The sequence below is a fragment of the Phymastichus coffea genome, unplaced genomic scaffold (assembly GCF_024137745.1).
Source record: "Phymastichus coffea isolate CEN01 unplaced genomic scaffold, Cenicafe_Pcof_1.1 PCOF00183, whole genome shotgun sequence".
NCBI classification, from domain to species: Eukaryota; Metazoa; Arthropoda; class Insecta; order Hymenoptera; family Eulophidae; genus Phymastichus; species Phymastichus coffea.
The window spans coordinates 114,680-136,694 of NW_026706994.1; the positions used below are offsets into that span (position 1 = coordinate 114,680).

General features: G+C 34.3%; 2 protein-coding genes across 2 annotated transcripts; one reads left to right on the forward strand and one right to left on the reverse strand.

The window, feature by feature from the left end:
• Positions 1 to 7,859: 7,859 nt before the first annotated feature.
• On the forward strand, positions 7,860 to 10,025 carry LOC131673537 (uncharacterized). The gene has a single exon (XM_058951585.1). It carries the CDS (start codon positions 7,860 to 7,862, stop codon positions 10,023 to 10,025), a length of 2,166 nt encoding a protein of 721 aa, XP_058807568.1.
• Positions 10,026 to 16,666: 6,641 nt separating this feature from the next.
• On the reverse strand, positions 16,667 to 17,308 carry LOC131673538 (piggyBac transposable element-derived protein 3-like). Its single transcript, XM_058951586.1, has one exon. The coding sequence runs from the start codon at positions 17,306 to 17,308 to the stop codon at positions 16,667 to 16,669; it is 642 nt and encodes a 213-aa protein (XP_058807569.1).
• Between the last annotated feature and the right edge of the window lie 4,707 nt (positions 17,309 to 22,015).

The following is a 22,015-nucleotide window of genomic DNA, read 5'->3' on the forward strand; positions in this document are numbered from 1 at the left end:
AATACGCGCCGGGGCGTGAGCAATAACTAACCAGATGAAGTACACGTGCGCGTTGTCCACCCGAACCGCTTGGTTCTCCAAATAAAAAAAGAGCCCAAGCGGTGTCCATTGTAAGCTGCACGCGCAGCGGCCAAGTAGTAAAAGGCCATAAAATTTGTAAAGCGAGCGTCATTAGTTTAAGTTGTGAAGGTAAGCGAAAAATTGCCTGGAATTGCATGTGCGTATATTATCCCTCCTCCTGAACCGTCAAAAAAGGACAAGTTGTTTGTCCTAACGGTTTTCGAACGCGGGTGCAAGAAACGCGAGGCGCCTTGCAATTTAAAGCATGATTGAGGTGAGAGTTCCCCTCAATCGTACTCACAACCCGCCATCGAAAGCGAAGAGGTGAGAGTTTCCCTCATTCGCGTCCACGGGTCACCATTGAGAACGAAGGGGTGAGAGTTTCCCTCATTTGCGCCCGCGGGTCACCATCGCAAGCGAAGAGGTGAGAGTTTCCCTCATTCGCACCCGCGAGCAACCGTGAGGTGAGAGTTTCCCTCAACTCGCACCTTTAGACCACTATTAAGGCTAAGTCGTAGTAAATAAAAAAAAAAAAAAAAAAAAGAGAAAAGGGACGCTCACGGCCAACCGGGCCTGAAGCAAGGGGGTGTACCCTAGAAAAGATCAAGTCAGTCTGCCTTCGACACTTGAACAGGTCGGACGGTCTCGCGCATTTATCAGAACGTTTTTAATCTGTAACTCCTGCGTTAGTTTTAACTTCTTGCGAGCGTACATTATCGAAGTAAATTAAAAATTGTAACATAAAGTTTATATTGTAAAGTGGATTCAGTTTATTTAACCGATCCTCTTTTCAAATTTGTTATTTGGACTCGCTCACGAACCGTTGTGCTGGTAAGACGTGTTTACAAACGCTCTCTTCAAGCATACGAAGTGTCGTTAGTTCGTGATAGTGAATAACACGTGTCAGTTGAATTGTGAAATGATGGCTACTGGAGCAGTGAAAATTAAATAAATACATGTGACACTCAATCATTATTTTTGTTCTCGCGTTCAGTCTCTGCGCGAGTGCATTTAAACATGAATCCAATCGTTGACACCCCTCAGAATAAAGAAACGTACTCGCAAATCACGCAACAAGAAAAAGTCCTGTCTAGAGAACAAGCAATAATTATCGACTCAATTGACAAACACACCGTGGAAGAATATGCCATCGAACTTACCAAAATTATGAACGCAAAAGAAATTCTATACGCATCCCGTATTAATCAAAACCGTGTGTGCTTCTATCTGAGCAGCAAAGAACTTGTCAATAAACTTATCGAAGAAAAGGCAACTATACAAATTGGCGAAAAAAAACTGAATATCAGGTTACTCATCTCTAAAGCTAAAAGGGCCCTTATCGCCAACGTTCAACCTTGCATACCCACAACCCTTATACTTCAAGAATTAAAAAAATTCGGCATTTCACCAGTCTCGCAAATAACGACTGTCAAAATGGGAACGCAACATGCCGCACTCAGTCATCTTCTAAGCTTTAGAAAGCAAATGTACATACAGCCTGACGACATTCCTAAAATTCCAAGTAGTCTAAAAGTCACTCACGAAAACATCAACTTCAACATTTACTTCTCCGCCGACAAACTTACGTGCTTTCAATGTAACCAAGAAGGTCACTTAGCCAAAAACTGCCAACAGAACAAAAACAACACAGCAAGCACTGTCTCATGCTCAATAGAAGATAGTATCAACATCACTCATAAGCCAAATGCATCACAAGAAAAAATGGTCTCGAGCGATGAAGAACCAATAGATGAACATGAACAAAACTCTTGCTTCAGCTCTACGCCTAACAATCAAGAGTTCCCAACCTTGAATAAATCACTAACTTTCAAGAGACCTCATCCTCCCAGCACGGATTCAAATTCAACAACTTCGGAAAATAAAGAAGGTAAACAAACAACAAAAAAAAGAAAGAGGCTCCTAAAATTGACTTTACACAGCAACTAGATCAAGCCAAAGAACTATTTAACTCCGATAATAACGAAAAATATCCGATCAAATATGAGTAGCTTATAGAGTTCTTAGAAAGCGTACAAGAAAATGAGAATGTACTAGAAACTGCGAAACTGTTTACTCACAACTTTACAGACTTAGTCTCTCTACTATCTGATGTATATGTTTACGCACCGAACCGCAACACTAAGATTTGTCTTACGAAAATTCGCAATGCGTTGACAAAGTCTCTCGAGACTCAGAACAACTTACTCGGATTTAGTGACGAATCAATTTTAACTGACTCTACTGTAGAATAATTATTCTCTCTATTTCCACAATGTCACTGGATCCAAATAAAAACACTCAAAACTCTATCAATTGTAACAGTAAATCTCAGCTAAAAATTTTGTTAAAAAAACAACATCTTGAATTTATGGCGAAACGTTGAAATTTCAAGATTGTTGTTTTAATTACATGAGGGATTTTCCTTAACCATTGTTGTATATGAGATTAGTAATATTTCGAAGGAAAATAAAATAGATTATAATGTATTACGACTTACAATGGAATTATAATTAGTCTCCACAGGGGAGAGTTAATTTTTTCAAATATGTAACATTAGATATGGTTATCAACAGGCTAATATTATAAAAAGGTGGACTAAGTTTCGATATGATTTGGCCAATTCTAACGCAAGATTACAGTTTCTTATTAGTTGCCGTCAGAATGACGTAACGCCTTCACACATAAGTAACATGTTTAGAAGGATGCATTCATATCACAGTAATTCTAGTTTTAAACATCATGAAAATTTCATTCGTTCACACTCGAATAGTGTACTTAAGCTAGAAATCACGAACTTGTTCATACATATTAATTTTCTTAGAAAACGTCTCAATGCATTGGCTTCTCTTTTCAAAGAATTTAACAGTTATTCGTACATGATAATTTAATTTCGAAAATACATAGAAAACAAAAGTACAAAAATATTTAATAATACAAAAAAAGAGGTTAGATAATAAATTAAATAAATTAATTAATAAACAAAATTTAGTTGTATATCCCCAAAACAATAAAAAATGGGTAATTAATTTGTCAAAAGTTAGCCTTCCACAAGAAGTTACAAATATTGTTTCTTTAGGTGAGAGACATAATTTGAAAAATAGATTATCGGGAAAAGACATTATAAATAGTATAAAAAATTTCGAATATGCAGTTAGTAAATTTAGTAAAAGAAATAATAATTCTGATTTGATAATAGATGAGAACGTAGACATAGAACCAAATAACATTTCAAAATTGAGAAACATTCTAATTAAGAATATTGAATTCGCTTGTAGACAAACAAATCATATTAGTACATACGAGAAAAAAATTACTAAAATTACAAAAAAACTCAAGAATTTAAAAAAAATAATAATAATTTATTTTTCACACGATCAGATAAGGGTAATGTTTCGGTATGTTTGAATAAGGATGACTACATGAGAAATATGGAATTATTGTTGGTCAATAAAGATACATATAAAATAGTTGCAAAAAATCCGTTAAAAATTCTTCAATCTAACGTTTATCAGATATTATCACAATTAAATGAGGAAGAATTCTTGGATCAGAGATATAATAGACTCAGTCTCACACAAACTAATACATCTTTAGCGAGAGCGTATGGGTTACCTAAAATACATAAAAGTGGTTGTCCACTTAGACCAGTTATTTCACTAATAAATAGCCCCACTTATTTTCTTTCAAAAGTATTAGATAAAAATTTGAAAAAATGTATTGAGCCACCCAAATCATATATTAAAAATAGTTTTTCATTGATAGATAAGATTAAAAAAGTATATATTCCGGATGATTATATTTTACTTTCGCTCGATGTAAGTTCCCTTTTTACGAACATTCCCTGTGATTTGGTTATCAAGAGTTTAGACAAACGTTACAATAGAATTAAATCACACTCAAAAATTCTATTCAATATAATAATTAACATTACCAAATTCATATTTGATAATACTTATTTTTGTTTAAATAATAAAATATATAAACAGATGTTTGGTTCTCCAATGGGATCCCCAATATCGCCATTATTTGCAGATCTAGTCATGGATGACTTGGAAATTTATTGTTTGGATCAACTTGAAAAGGATTTTGACTGTGTTCCAATTTTTTATTACCGTTATGTTGACGACACGATTTTGTGTATAAAAAAAGAACATGTAAAATCAATATTAGACACTTTTAACAGCTATAACCGACATTTGAAATTCACATATGAAATAGAACAAAATAACAGTATAAACTTTCTTGATGTAACTATCTGCCGAAATTACAATTCTATTTATACTAATTGGTATGAGAAACCACTTTCGGCAGGCAGACTATTGAATTTCAATTCTAATCACACTATTCAACAAAAGGAAAATATTATTTCCAATTTAGTTTATAGAGCAGTACGTTTATCGGACCCGACCTTTCATGATGCTAATATTGAACAAATAAGAAAAATATTATTACAAAATAATTATCCGATTAATTTCATAAATTCAAATATCAATCGTAGACTAAGACAACATAGATACAAACAAATCAAAGGTATTATTGAATCAATTCAGAATAATAAACAATATAATCAAGACAATATACTACCATTGCCGTTATGTGAGAATTTTTATTATAATTATAATTCTATCTTTAAGAAATTTAAAATAACATGTATTCCTATTTTAAGCAAAAAACTCAATAATATAATTAAACTAGGCAAAGACAAGTTGTTAAAGTGGGATGAAACTGGAGTCGTCAGTTCCAATCGGGAGATGCTAGAGAGCAGACGTGTTTACAAACGCTCCGCTTCTGCACGAATTCCAAAATCGTTCACGGGCTTAGCCCAAGTCTTCGCGTATCGTGTAATTAGTATCGCGAACTGTGTGCACGTGATAGTGTACAAATCAACTAAATTAAAATGGAAAACCAAGACAAATCTCAATCAACTGTAAAAAATCTACCTACCTTTGTCATACCGAACCAAAAAACGTACGCCAATGCTACTCAAAATTTACTGAAAAAGGATCAAGGCATCTTGTTGGACTGCGTGGAAGGATTAACTTTAACTGACTACACCTGCGCCGTTGGAGATCTAGTTCAACCTTCTAATGTCATTTACGCCTCACGCATATCAAATAATCGAGTATGTATCTATTTGATCAACAAAGAAATCGCTTCCTCATTCACGAACAAATATAGTTCCTTGAAAATTCACGACAAAAACGTAACCATCAGACCACTAATAACTAAAAGTAAAAGAATCATCTTTTCCAACGTGTCTCCAGATATTCCTAACTATATTCTAGAAAATATTTTAGAACAACTCGCCGTCAAACGCCAATCTCCTGTTTCTACATTAAAAGCGTCTATCAGTAAAGAAGGATACGGACATGTTGGTAGTTTCAGAAGACACGTATATGTTAATCCAGACGACGTATTAAAAATTCCAGAGCTATTTAAAATAAACTTTAACGAAATAGACTACTACATATTTGCCGGTCCCGAATTCCTTAAATGTTTCTCCTGTAATCTTGAAGGTAACTTGGCGAAACACTGCCCAAGCTCTAGTACACAAGCCCTCGCGCAACCACAACAAATAGATCGAGAAGAAAATTTTCCGTCTATCTCAAAAACATTCGATGTGTCTACTCAACATAATGCAAAGACTAACAACGTAACTAATTCTAATACCAACCTGGTTCATACAAGAGAGACCAGGAGCTCTGCCAAACGCGACCATTCAGTAATAAGCTCCACCGATTCGGAAGAAGGAATCACTTTTCCAAGTCCAAGCTTCATACTCTCAACTGACAAAAATACGGCTAAAAAAGGCAAAAAAACTCAATCTGAAGACTCAACTGCAAATCAAGACAACCAAATGAAGTCTCAAATCGCAGATAGCCTAGACACACAGCTGTCCTCAATTAAAAAATATCTGAACAAAGGAAATACATTATTGAACTACGACGATTTTAAAACTTTACTAGTAGAAATAAAACAAGCTCAAAATCCATTAGATATTATATCCCGATACAGCAATGACTTTAAAGCATTTTCTAAATTCCTAAAAGACGACATACACGCCAACGTTAAAAATAGTAGTATTAAAAAAAGATGTACACTGCTTCTAAAAAAAATCCAAAACAACTACAACACTTACTCTATCACTCCCAATGACACACCTAGCCAATCTGACGCTGAATAAATTAAAAAAAAAAATAATAATAATAATAATAATAATAATAAATAAATAAATAAAAATGGAGGAATTAATAAATAAGGATCTTAAAATAGCATTCTGGAACTGCCGTAGCATAAACCAACGTAAGGAAGATCTCCACGCCCTACTCGATCAAGTAGACATTCTTGCTTGTGTCGAATCTTGGCTGACAGAAGCAAACCATCTCCACTTCCCCGGCTTCAAGACATTTCGAAAAGATCGGAAACACGCACAAGGAGGAGGAATTCTGATCTTAATACGCAACAATATTGCCTACAAAGAAATAGAAGAGCTTACCTGCTCTGAACAATCCATAGAACTACCAGGTATAAAACTTACAAATATCAAACCTCAAATTGACCTCTTAGTCTGTTACAGAGCTCCGGGCATCACCCTCAGTCAAACTGTATGGGATGAAATATTTGATAAAATTGATAAAAATAAATTTACCATTTTCTCGGGGGACTTCAACGCCCACAATACTATTTGGAATTGCAATAAAACCGATCTTAATGGAGAAAGACTGCATGAAAGTCTAAGCAACTCAAATATGTTCTTACATAATTTTGACACAATTACCCACGTCACTCCACACAGTTGTACATATTCCAATTTAGATCTTATTTTCTCATCAACCAATTTTGGGTACAAAATAAATACAAAAGTAATGGAAGATACCCTGAGCTCTGATCACTACCCGATTATAATCGACGTATCCATTCAAAAGAACTTTTTTTACAAAAAAACATTTAACCTAAAATCAAAAAGAACGAACTAGGAAAAATTCCACGAAGAACTCGAAAATAATTTCTCCCAATTCTTCTCACTCGAATTCGAAAATCTTATCGCAAAAGAAAAATACTCAGTATTTACAAACATAGTCTCCAATGCTCTTGTATTTAGCACTCCCGAAAAAAGAATTGTTAGCAAAAAAATTCATAGAAATCCAGTTAGGTGGTGGGATCAGGAATGCGACAAAATTAAAAGACTACGCCAAGCCGCTTTTAAGAAATGGAATTTTTCAAAAACTCAAAAAGACTACATTGAATATAAAAAGATATGCGCGCTAGCTAAAAAAGAATTCAAAAGAAAAAAAAAAAGAAAATCTGATACTCTTTGCAGAACAACTCAATGCTAGAACCGATCCTAATTATGTATGGCAAACATCGCGAATACTAAAAAATTCATGGATTAAAAATAAGCCTCAACACGTATCCGAGAACCACCAAGAACGAGAAAAAATTGACATAGCCTTAAATAAAATCAGCCCCCCGTGGTGTATGACAAACCCAGATTGGCTCCCAGAATGCAATAATAACGATTTCCTTGACTCCCCTTCAACCTTTTAGAATTTAACGTTGCCCTTGAATCAAAAAATCATCATTCTTCCTGCGGTCTAGACGGTATAGATTATGACGTACTTCAAAGATTACCACTAAAATATAAACTAATTATGCTTGACATATTAAATGAGATACTCGAAACTAATTCATTTCCAGAACAATGGCTTAAATCTTATGTTCATTTCATTAAAAAAGCAGACGGCCAAAATGTCAGGCCGATCAGTCTTTCGTCATGCTGTTGTAAACTTTTTGAAACTATGGTAAAAAACAAGATGCAATGGTGGCTCGAATTTAATAACATCCTTCCCAAGAGCCAAACTGGATTTCGAAAAGGGCAATCTACTACAGACAATTTGACCGGTTTAACCTTAAATGTAGAGGATTCTTTTAGTAATAAAAAAGACCTCCTTGCTGCATTTCTGGATGTACAAGGCGCATTTGACAACGTGAATATTAATATTCTCTTGCAACAATTGGCAACAATTGGCTGCCATCTTAAATTGGTCAAATTTATCAAATTCCTAACACAAGAAAGGTACATTTTTACTGAAATTAATGGAAAAAAGTTTAATATTATCTACAAGGGAGTTCCACAAGGCGGCGTCCTCAGTCCTCTTTTGTTCAACATATATGTTGCCCAAGTTTGCGAAAATCTACCTAAAACTGTCACTGTCTCTCAATTTGCTGACGATATCGCCCTGTATTGCAAAAGAGGATCCACTAGCACTAGCAAACGTCTACTCGAAAAAGCTATTGAAAAAGTTAACCAAAACCTAAACAATTTAGGACTTGAACTCTCTGCACATAAAACTATTTTCATTCATTTCAACCGTCGTAACATAAAACCAGGCGAAACTGAAATAACGGTAAATAACACACCCATAAAATCTAGTGAAACGGCCCGATTCCTGGGTATCACTTTTGACTATACACTGTCTTTCAAACAACAGACCAACTTAATTATTAACAGAGCCTCTAGAGCCTTAAACATCGTTAAATTCCTTCGAGGTACTTGGTGGGGCGCTCATCCCAACATACTAACCCTATTTTATAAAAGTTTTGTAAGATCTATCATTGATTATGGATGTTTTATTTACTTCCCCACTCAAGCTGACGCCCTGCTAAAGCTTGAACGAATACAATACAAGTCAATTAGATTAGCTTTAGGATACAGAGCAAGCACTCCCACAAATATTCTGTTAGCTGAATCAAAACTACCCCTTTTAATAGAGCGTTCTAAATACTTATGTCATAGTTATCTAAACAAAATATATTCAAATAAGGAACTTTCACTTAACCAGACAATTACCAACTTCAATAGATTATTAACAAATAAAGACACCAGTCATCGTAAATTTAGTAATAGAATTTTCCAAACCTGCATTGAAAACACCTACCCTTCCAAAAATAAAATTTACTCCAAAAATAATTTTCCAATATATACAACAAACTATGCAGTACAAACAATCAATGTAAATGTAAATACGGAAATAGGACAAAAACTAAAAAAAAGCAACGACCCTAACTCAGTACTCAACAAAATAATAAGTGAAAATCGGAACGCAAATATCATATTTACCGACGGTAGTAAATCAGCTGATTCAATATCAGTGGGTAGTGCCTGCTTCCACGTAAATAAAAATAAATTTATTGTAAGAAGCATCGATAAAGTCGCTTCCATATTCACCGCCGAATGCCTTGCCATTAACGATGCCGTAGACATCGCGCTCGAGTATCCTAACCAAAGATGCTTTATATTCTCCGACTCACTTAGTGCTCTTCTGTCACTCAAAAATTACAAAAATAACGTCAAAACTAATCCCCTCCTCCTAGAAATTCGAGAAAAAATTTATGAATTTCAAAAGAAAGCACACAAAGATTGCGAAATTGTTCTTGTATGGATACCAGCTCACCTAGGAATAAATGGAAATGAAAAAGCAGACCAACTCGCCAAGGAAGCTGCCAACTCTGCATCTACTGACATTTATAAGATCCCATTTACAGATTTCAAAGAAATAGCAAAAAAGAAATCAATAGAAAATACATTTGACTCAGTCAAATCTCAAGGACAAATCAAAGGCACTGAATACTTCAAAAACTACTACAAAGACAGTTCTAAGCCTTGGTACTTCAAAATCAATCTACCACGGGAAATTATATCTACCATCAACAGATGTAGAGCTGGTCACTACAACCTTGCCTTTTCCTTAGCACGAATAGGAGTCAAAGATAACTCTCATTGCGAATGCGGCGACGAAAATCAAACGATCAATCACATTCTATGGAATTGTTCCTTATACGATCAAGAACGTCAACCATTCATTAGAAAACTGCAAAAACTTAAATTCAGCCTTCCTACATCTTGCGCCACACTTTTAGCGAACCCAAATACACGTATATGTAAAGCTATTTATACTATCTAAAAAAATGTAAACTACAGATTTAAAGTTATTTATGTATGTATAAATATATGTAATATATCTATGTAAAGCCAAATAACTGTCTCACGACAGTTCAAATGCTTAAATAAAAAAAAAAAAAACTGGAGTCGTCTACAAATTCAATTGCAAATCATGCCTAGCGAATTATGTAGGTGAAACAAAACGTAGTTTAAAAAAGAGAATTAAAAAACACAAAGATTCAATAGGAAAAAATAAGTTACCAGTATCTTCTCATATAGAGAATTTTCCTAACCATGAATTTGATTGGGAAAACACAGTTATTTTGGATAGAGAATCAAATTACAAAAAAAGAATTACATCTGAGATGATTAATATTAATATTAGTGATAACACGATTAACAGAAAAGAAGATGTGAAGCTTCTCAATAAACAATACTGTCAGATTGTAAATATTGTAAAAGGGATGCGCTCTTGTCATTGAATTTTTGTTTGTGTTGTTCGAATAGTTCGGGCATCTCCGTTTCGTGCTTGACTCTGATTGGATGTTTAATTGCTTACTATATTGACAGTTCTAGTATAGACAGTTGTACCATGATGAGTAACACTTTGAAATTCACAGTTCATTTTATATCTCTGAATTTTCAGGTTGTTTTGAATAGTAAATATTTTATAAATTTACATTACTATGACTTAAGTTTTCTATAATTATGAGTACGAATGATTTTGTTATTATTGTTTGATGTGTACTGTAGTGTTATGATCATGTCGATTGTTTAAAAAAGTTTTTAATTGTTTATAATTTTTCATAAAGTTTTCCTGAAGAGACCATGAATTTATGGCGAAACGTTGAAATTTCAAGATTGTTGTTTTAATTACATGAGGGATTTTCCTTAACCATCGTTGTACAGTGCCGGTCAGCCACTTTTACCCCCCCACGGGAAAAAATCAGTCTAACTTCAAAGTTTTATATCTCTGGTAGAAATTAACGTACAGAGACGCGCGTGGGTGCGTTTGAAAGGTCTTTCGGAGAGCTTTCAAATGATATGACTCACGGTTGCCATCGATTGTTTTTTTAAATTTTGCAACAATTATGCAAAATTGAAAATTCCGAAATTTTTTTATTATTTTTGACAATTAGCCAATTTTGGAAAAAAAATCGTACGAAAATTTGAAGTACACCATTTTTTAGCTATTACCAAGCCCTATCTGAATCACTCATCAAAAATTTATTTTCGTCAAATATGACGCGCGCTCGGGCATTTTTTCCTGGAAGTGACAGTTTTTTTCAACATTTTTTATCTCCGTCCAATTGTAACAATCAAAAAAAATTTTATAGGAGAAAAAATGTTTGTTTTTTCACGTAGAATACCGCAATAAATTTTTTGTCGGTTTTTCGAAAAATTTTTTTTTTTCGGTTTTTTTCAATTTTTTTTTTCTCACAGTCGGTACGCTAAAAAGATGAGAAACCACAAAAAAAAATTTTTTTCCACCCATTCAATAATACTACATAACAAGTATCGTAAATTACATAAAAAAAAAATCTTTTTTTTTCGACCTTGAAAAATAATTTAAACCGAAAAAAAAAAATTTTTCGAAAAACCGAAAAAAAAATTATTGCAGTATTCTACGTGAAAAAACAAACATTTTTTCTCCTATAAATTTTTTTCGATTGTTACAATTTGACGGAGATAAAAAATGTTGAAAAAAACTGTCACTTCCAGGAAAAAATGCCCGTGCGCGCGTCATATTTGACGAAAATAAATTTTTGATGAGTGATTCAGATAGGGCTTGGTAATAGCTAAAAAATGGTGTACTTCAAATTTTCGTACGATTTTTTTTCCAAAATTGGCTAATTGTCAAAAATAATAAAAAAATTTCGGAATTTTCAATTTTGCATAATTGTTGCAAAATTTAAAAAAACAATCGATGGCAACCGTGAGTCATATCATTTGAAAGCTCTCCGAAAGACCTTTCAAACGCACCCACGCGCGTCTCTGTACGTTAATTTCTACCAGAGATATAAAACTTTGAAGTTAGACTGATTTTGCCCAGGGGGGGGGGGTAAAAGTGGCTGACCGGCACTGTATATGAGATTAGTAATATTTCGAAGGAAAATAAAATAGATTATAAAATAAAAGATATCACCAAACAAACAACTAAACTAGAAACAGCGGGCATTCGAATTGAAAACACATTACCACCAATTGATATCGTAGCGTGCTATAGAATCCCGGGTTCCACACTTTCACAAATAGATTGGAACAACACTATTGGTTGTTGCTCATCAAATCCGAACGCAATTTTACTTGGTGATTTCAACGCACACAACAAAAAATGGAATTTTCCTGACACAGATGTAAACGGCGACAGAATGGATCATAGCATCGACTTAAGGACGTTTCCCTGTTTCTTTTTTCTATGTGAAGTAACCTATATTACCGACGGTTTCTTGAAACTTGGCAACGTCGCGCTTGAGCACACCATGTAAATAAACAGTGGTAACAGCGCCGATGGGTGCGCGTGCGCATGACCGCTTTCATAACCACTATATGATGCGGTGTTGCCATGTTTATTTATCATGCATTATTTTGCTATTATTTTATTTAATATCTTAATGAAAAGCCTTATAACATGGGTCAAAACTTTGAGGGTTGCATCATAAAAAAATCTTTTTGTTTATAATCAAAAAACTGTCTGCATGTGTTATTTGTAACAGGTCCAATTAACCCTTAAACACCCAAAACGCCACTACCGGTACACTGCTCTTCGACGGCCAATAACTAATACTATTCGTAACTAGAAAAAATTGAGATACATACATTTTTATTGCTAAAGATCTCCTCTATCCGATAGTGTGAATAAAATTTCCCCCAAAAATGATTATTTATTGCAAAATGCAGTTTAAACAAAAAAAAACGTGATTTTTCGTGCGTATTTTTTTTTTGTGATCGCTTTTTGAAAGGTTTCCCAGTCTGCAGTATACCTGGGACCTCACTAACCGGTGGAGTAAATGTCTAAACTTTAAGAATCCATGATTCAAAAATCGAATTTTCGTTTTCCTATTTCCAAAATGGCCCCTTAACGGCAATTTTTTTTCAAAATATTCATAAATTTCTTTGCTAAATTGGGTGTACTTTTCGAAAAAACTCTCAAGAGTAAAAAGTTCTTAGAATCAACTGAAAAATACGTCTGAATTTTTTCAAAGAATTTATAGCAAATTTTTTAATTTTGCATACAGGGTGAGTCATTTTAATTTCCCCAGTCTAATAACTTTTGAAACAAGCAAATTACGCAAAAATGTTTCAGACCAAAGTTGTAGGGGTTCAAGGGGGACATCTAGGGGTGATTTTGAAATTGACCTTGAGCTTGACCTTGACGGTTTTCTCAAGGTCATTTCTATTTTTTTAATGGAAACCCCTATTTCTGATCTCAGGATCAGAAAGAGCGGGAAATTTTACGTTCAAGTATCTATTTAGTTTTTTTTCATAAGAACATAAACAATATTTCAGTTTTTACTTAAGAAATTGAAGCCGCTTTCAAACATCAAAAGGTTTAACGAGCATCGAAGACCTTTGTCGTACTTCTATTCTCAATGTGAAGCAAAGGTCAAATTCTTGAAAATTCTCTTATTTTTGTTACATTTCGAGGCGAAGCTTTTATCGCATATGACCGTTGTTAAATAAACTTCCAAAGAATAAGGGACTGGCCATGTACTAACGATGCTGATGTTTAAGATCATAAACTTCCTATCTTTAGCACTACCCAGGAACAACGACGTGGACGTAATAGGATTATGTTCCCTCTGGGGTGCTTTATTAACGTGAGTCCTCTTGCCTCTCATGATTCGGGGTGCTTTATTAACGTGAATCCCCTTGCCTCTCACGATTTGGGGTGCTTTATTAATGTGAGTCCCCTTGCCTCTCACAATTCGTGATGAAACTAGAATAAACTTATTTCCTATCGGTTTTGCTCGAAATTATTACCATTTACGTCGATGCATTGCCTGAGCCTCTGTTCGAAGCTTTCAATAGTGCGCAGTAAGATATCTCTAGAGATTTGTCTACACGCAACTCTAATCCTTTCTATCATATTCTCCCTTGTTGTGGGCGCTTCGGCGAACACAGTATTTTTTAAGTATCCCCAATGGAAGAAATCTGGGGAAGTTAAGTCCGGTGATCGTGCAGGCCAAGCAACTGGACCACCTCTTCCAATCCACCTTTGTTGGAAATTTCTATTTAAAAACTCTCGTACAATTAAAGCGAAATGCGGTCCTGCACCATCCAGTTGTATCCACATTCGACGTCTAGTCTCAAGATCTACGTCTTCAAGTAAAAGTGGGAGATGATCCCTTAAAAGTTCTAAAATAGCATTGCCGTTGACGTTTTCTTCAAAAAAGAATGGCCCGATGAGATGACCATTAACCACACCATACATTTACACTCCAACGATGTTGATTATCGACTGGTCTGTACCAGTGAGGATTCTGATCAGACCAATAATGACTGTTGTGACGATTCAATTGGCCAGTACTATGAAACGTAGCTTCATCAGGAAAAAGGACATAATTAAAAAAATTCGGATCCTGCAAAATCATCTGTAGAGCCCACCGACAGAAATTTACTCTGTTTCTCATATCATTAGCGTTTAATGCTTGCGTTAAGGTAATATGATACGGATGATATCTATTACTTCTTAAAATTCTAATAACGGTTCTCTGAGGTATTCCTGTTTCTCTCTCTATTTGTCGGCTGCTGATATGAGGATTTAGGTGAACCAATCCTAAGACAACCAAAACCCTAGCATCTCTATCATCATACTCATGTCTTGGTCGACTTCTTCATAGATGCCCTTGTCGAGCTCTTTCTTCAAGACGATGAATGGTACGGTGATCAGGATGGCGCCTTTGTGGGTATCGAATTCGATACAACCTTGACGCTTCACGGTAATTACCTCTACATTCTCCTAAAATCCAAATCATATCAACTATCTCTGTTGGGGTAAAATCAGCCATATTTAAAAGATTTTTTCAAAAAACCTCAATACAAATCAACAAAGGCAAAGATCATAGAAAGATGATACAAATTAAATATTACTGAAAACAGAGGCAATATTGTCCAAATTAGATTTCATATGATCGATGGCAATAAGAAAGGTCTCTTATTCAAATATGAAGAAATAATGATAGTGATACAATGAACACAAGCATGGTTAAAACAAAAGTAATATTTAAAGCTTTTTCAAAATTGAAATCACGACTGAACGTATTGCGATTACTTTCTAAACGACTTCCAAATGTAATAGATTCTTCATTGAACATGAAATAGTTTCATTAATTTAATAGACTTGTAATAGCAAATTATTAGCAACAACTTCCAATATTTGAAATTTATTAATAATAATCATACAGTCCGGTGAAAAATAAAAAAGGATAGGGAACGGAAACAAGAATAGTCCCGTAAAATTTAAAAAAATTAAATTTAAAAAATTTTTAAATTTAAAAAATTTAAATCTTGTAAAATTTCCTGCTCTTTCCGATTCCGAGGTCAGAAATAAGGGTTCCCAATAAAAAAATAGACTTGACCTTGAGAAAGCCGTCAAGGTCAAGCTCAAGGTCAATTTCAAAGTCACCCCTAGACGTCCCCCTTGAACTCCTACAACTTTTTTCTGAGTCATTTTTTCGTATTTTGCTTACATTGTTCGATTCTTGTTCCAGGATAGTTTTGACCTTAGCATGACCTTAAGGGTTTATTTTGACCCATGTTAAAAGATGTTATCTGGATGTAAAATTTCCCGCTCTTTCCGATTCCGAGGTCAGAAATAGGGGTTCCCAATAAAAAAATAGACTTGACCTTGAGAAAGCCGTCAAGGTCAAGCTCAAGGTCAATTTCAAAGTCACCCCTAGATGTCCCCCTTGAACCCCTACAACTTTGGTCTGAAACATTTTTGCGTAATTTGCTTGTTTCAAAAGTTATTAGACTGGGGAAATTAAAATGACTCACCCTGTATAACTAATTTTTGCAAAATTCAAAAAATTGCACGAAACGCTCCGGAAAAATTCAGGCGTATTTCTTGGCTGATTCTAAGAAATTTTTACTCTTGAGTGTTTTTTCGAAAAGTGCACCCAATTTAGCAAAAAATTCCCGCGGTTTCTGGTATCATCTAAAGGTGTTGAAGATGATTGATGTGCATATGTATATCTATCGTCTGTCTGCCGCAAACAGAGTTTACGTTGCCCAACTATCACCAACGTGGAGGTCGACGAATCTCGATAGTTTCTTTTTTTTTCTTTTTTTTTATTATTTTTATATTTTTTTAATTTTTTTTTAATATTTTTTTTAGAGATTTTTGAAAATTTCAAGTATTCGTCAATTGAAATCAATTTGATCCTGCTGTTTCAGCAAGCAATAATACATATCGCAATCAATGCAAAATCTTGTAGTCCTTTGACGACATTTTTCAAAATTACATAATAATCTTGTTCTTGACTCGAATCTATGAGTTTTAAAATCGCCTAATTTCGATTGCAACAAATATTTCCTGCTAATGTCTCTACAAAAATCTTTTGTTTTCAATTTATTTTTAGTACTCTTATTGCAAATTTTCCAAATTACTGTAGCATTTGTGATTGATGATTCTATTATTCTTGAAAAAATTTTAAAAGTCTATTTCTTCGAACTGATAGATGGAGAAGCTTTTTTACAACGGAAATCGTGTAAATCTACCCCTCCCATGTATTTGTTGTACAAAGAAAAAGCATGAGGAAATCCTAGTTCTACTCTCTCTTGAGCAGTTCGTGAAAATCTTTTCACGGGTGTTATGGGAGTGACACCAACAGCTGTGGAAAGAATAGAGACTTGTTTTGAGTCTATGACACTGATAAAATTCATACCACTGTTGCTATCATGACTTACTTTGTACGATCCTCGCGGATCTTTTTTTTCAAATTCATGTTTTTCTTTCACTCTATCCTTACGAACAGTTCCTGTTGATCGTAAACCATATTTATTCAGATGAATGAGTAAGTCTGGGCTGGTAAAAAAATTATCAAAGTAGATATGATAATCAGATAACTTTCTTATTGACAGGCCATTCAGAAGGGGATTGATCATTTGCACGACAACTCTCGAGCCAAGTGCACATGCCATTAACTTTATTCCAATACTTGTATCATTTTTGCCACAATAAACATCTACATTGAAAAGATATCCATTGGCTGCACATAAACCCCAGAGCTTTATCCCGTATCTATCAGGTTTACAAAGCAGATACTGTTTTAGGCTGGTACGACCAAAAAATCGAACCATCATTTCATCAACTGAAAGAACTGTTGAGAAAAAACCAAATTGTTGAATGTTTTTCCTGAATAAATTTAATAATTGACGCACTCTCCATGCCTAATCTTTATCATTTCTATCTTGAGTTTTTGAAAATTTTATTTGTGATTTGATTTCACAAAATCTATTACGGCTCATGGCTGAAGCTACAGGAGAACATTTTACAAGAGGGTCAGTTTCCCAATACTCTGATTGATTACTTCGGATATTGTATGATGACAGCACTAATATACCGATAAAAGTGTTGAGTTCTTGTATGGATATTTCTAAGCCATTTTCTCGGCTAGCTTCAATGATATAGTCTTTTATTTCTCTGGAGAAAAACATTTCGAATATTTCCACAGGTGTCATAGATGATATTTTTTTCCTTGTTGCATCTGTCAGAAAGATTTGATCATCTACATTACCAGAGCGAACTTTTTCCCCGGCCTTCCAAGAAAAAACGTGATCTGGTTCCAATTGTTTTTCAGATTCTGAGTAATTATGAAAAGTAGATCTATATGAAACATTTGGTATGGAATATTCCAAGGCCTCATTCTCGTCATCCGACGAGGAGTCTCCATCAGAGCCAGAGTCATCAGGATTTGGTATGATGGTACATTCATCATTTTCATCTGAATCCGATTCGGATTCAACATTTGTTGAAATTTCTGTGGCCCTGCGCTTAGGCATTTTTTTTTCGATGTGTTCGAAAAATTTTAGGATGAAAATCCGGTGAAGGTGTGATGTGGATGTCAGAGTGAGATAAAGGTTATTGAATCATTGGGAATATTTTACTAAAAAACGATGAACTTTCCGAAAAAACTCTCAAGAGTAAAAAGTTCTTAGAATCAGCCAAGAAACACGCCCGAATTTTCCCGAAGCGTTTTGTGCAATTTTTTAAATTTTGCAAAAATTAGTTATATGCAAAATTAAAAAATTTGCTATAAATTCTTTGAAAAAATTCAGACGTATTTTTCAGCTGATTCTAAGAACTTTTTACTCTTGAGAGTTTTTTCGAAAAGTGCACCCAATTTAGCAAAAAAATTTATGAATATTTTGAAAAAAAATTGCCGTTAAGGGGCCATTTTGGAAATAGGAAAACGAAAAATCGATTTTTGAATCATGGATTCTTAAAGTTTAGACATTTACTCCACCGGTTAGTGAGGTCCTAGGTATTCTGCAGACTGGGAAACCTTTCAAAAAGCGATCACAAAAAAAAAAATACGCACAAAAAATCACGTTTTTTTTTGTTTAAACTGCATTTTTCAATAAATAATCATTTTTGGGGGAAATTTTATTCACACTATCGGATAGAGGAGATCTTTAGCAATAAAAATGTATGTATCTCAATTTTTTCTAGTTACGAATAGTATTAGTTATTGGCCGTCGAAGAGCAGTGTACCGGTAGTGGCGTTTTGGGTGTTTAAGGGTTAACCGTTTTAAGTGCGGTCCCATAAGGCCACGTGTTAAAATGCATTTTGATTTTTGTTTATTTCTCTGTATTTAGCATTATAACGTATGCTCAAAAAACGTGTGTGAGTTCAGAATACTTTAAACTATCATAATCCTAAGTTTCAGGCAGATCTATTATTATTTACATAAACAGGGAAACGTCCTTAAATAACATGTTTCTACATAACACAAATACAACAACTCACATAAGCACAGAATACAAAACAAAATCTAACATAGATCTTGTTATATCAACAATGTCTCTAGCTGACAAAATAACACTTGATGTATATGACGAGCCATACAGCTCTGACCATTTCCCTATATTACTGAATGTAGATGCGAGCAAACAAAGTTACCAGCGTAAAACGTTCAAAATCACATCACTAAAAACTAACTGGGGACGTTTCGAAACCCTGCTCGAAAATAGATTAGATCTTTTCTTATCTCATGAGTACGATCAACTCAGCCCGTCTGAAAAATACGATTTTTTTGTTAACACTATAACGGAATCAGTTCACTCACCCACCCCCTGAAAAAGAAATTATGAAAAGAAAGATGCAAAAAATCCAGCTCCGTGGTAGGACTCAGAATGCAATAAAACTAAATGCTTAAAACGAGCAGCATATAAAAAATGGCAGTTCACACAAAATTCAAATGACCATATTGAATACAAAAAAAATTGTGCTCTCGCGAAAAAACTCTTTAAAAGAAAAAAAAAGAATACTTCCGAACCTTTGCTGAAACCTTGAACTTTAATACTAATAGATCATACGTCTGGAACAAATGTAAAATTTTGAACAATAGTTGGGTGAAAATTAGCAACGGAAATCTATTAGATCCAGAAAAAATTAAAGCTCAATCAATTAATTGTATAAACAAGCTATGCCCTTCGTGGGTCAGCACTGATTCAGACTGGCTGCCGTCGTGCAAAAGCAATGAGATTCTTGACAATTATTTCTGCCTTGCTAAACTTAACAAAGTACTGAGCTCTTGCAATGTAAAAGCCTCCCCGGGCATAGATAGCATAGACAACGAGATCATTCAAAAGTTACCGGTTAAATATAGGCTACTATTGCTAGATGTATATAATGAAATGTATCAAAAAAGTGAATTTCCCCAAGCCTGGCAACACTCCTTTACTCACATGATAACCAAACCTGATGGAAAAACCGTTAGACCTATTGCTTTAACGCCTTGTCTGTGTAAAATTCTCGAAAAACTCATAAAATTCAGACTACAATGGTGGCTCGAGCAAAATAATCTCCTTCCGAATGCTCAATCGGGTTTCCGCAAAGGTAGATCTTCCTACGATAACCTGGCATATTTGACTTCTCAAATTGATGAAGCCTTCTCTCAAAAATTAGAGGTATTAGCTGCCTTTTTAGATGTTTCGGACGCATTTAATAACGTACTTTCTGATTGTCTTCTCGAAAAACTCTCTAAATTAAATTGCTCAGCACATCTCATTAAATTCGTAAAATTTCTAACGTACGAAAGATTTTTACACACTGACATTGAAGGAGGACATAATAAGGGAGTCCCTCAAGGAGGAGTACTTAGCCCTCTCCTGTATATAATTTATGTAATGAATATTACCAGTGGTGTTCTTCCTGAAGTCAAAATACTTCAATTCGCGGATGACATAGTCATGTTCGTTAAAGGGCATACTACCAAAGAATGTAGCAGAATTCTACAAGATTCGCTCAATATTATACACAAAAATCTAATCTCTCTAGGCCTGGAACTGTCCTCAGTCAAAACTTCTTTTATTCACTTTAATAATAAAAAAATAATGCCAGGGCTTGTTGAAATTTCACTAAACGGTGTCAGCATTAAATCTACCGAATCGGTCCGCTTATTAAGACTTATACTTGATTACAAAATTTCTTTTGTTCCACATGTCAATATCGTTCTCACCAAATGTAACTCGGCTCTAAACATAGTTAAGTTCTTGTGTGGCACGTGGTGGGGTGCTGATCCATCAACCCTCATTACACTATATAAAAGCTTTGTGCAATCGACTTTAGAATATGGCATTTTCATATACTATCCAACACTAAAAAAATATATGACAAAACTGGAACAAATTCAGTATGCAGCAATAAGGGCAGCTCTTGGCTTTAGAAAAAGTACTCCAACAAATATTCTAATAGCAGAATCGAAACTGCCATATATAAAGGATCGTGCCAGACTTTTAGGAGAAAAGTACCTGACGCAAGCCCTATCACGCAAGAACAATGTAATGCACAGCCACATTATTTATTCAAAAGTAAATAACAAAAGGAAAAAAAAGACTTTTGGTCGAATGCATTGAAAATGTTGCAGACTATGCTTTTCATATAATTGAGCACAACAATTGTCCCATTTATAGCCATGACTACAAAACTAATATGATTTCGATTCCGTACAATAAAACTCCAGTTTACCAATTGAAATAAGAAAACAATCCTAATAATGCATTGAATGAATTCTTGACTAACTACAACTCCTTGAATATATACACTGACGGTAGTAAAACTGTAAATAATAACAACGTAGGTGCGGCTTGCGTAGTTCCAGCACTCATTATCGAAATATACAAGAGTGTCATTAAAAATGCATTTGTCTTCACAGGTGAATGCATTGCCCTTAACTTAGCAATGGACATTGCGCTCCACTATGATGATCATAACATCTTTATTTTTACTGACTCCTTAAGTGTCCTTCAAAGTCTAAAGTCCAGAGATGATAAATTTAACATAAACCCTTATATACTTCTCATAAAACAAAAATACGAATTATTTAAGACCAAAAACAAAAACTTTAATGTTTTCTTTTTCTGGTTACCTTCATACATAGGTATTGAAGGCAATGAACGAGCTGATATTCTAGCGCGAAAAGCAACTAATAAACCATACGTTAATATACAAAAAGTTCCTTTCTCTGATATGTTTGAATATATAAAAAAAGGCTATAGAAAAAACAAATGCCACGACCCTGGAACTAGGACAAACAAAAGGGAGACAATACTGTCAAATATTCTTTAATGAAAGAATTAAGCCCTGGTTTTTTTTTTTTTTTTTTTATTAGCATTTGAAACCTGTACAAAGGATTACCTTATAGGTTTATTTCTGCTATACATACATAACAGTTACAAAATGTTTTTGTTACAGTGTTTTCTTTTGTTACATCTTAAAGCCACAGTTCTTAACAAAGTCAAAAATACATTTACAACCTTCGATATCCGGTTTGGAAATAATC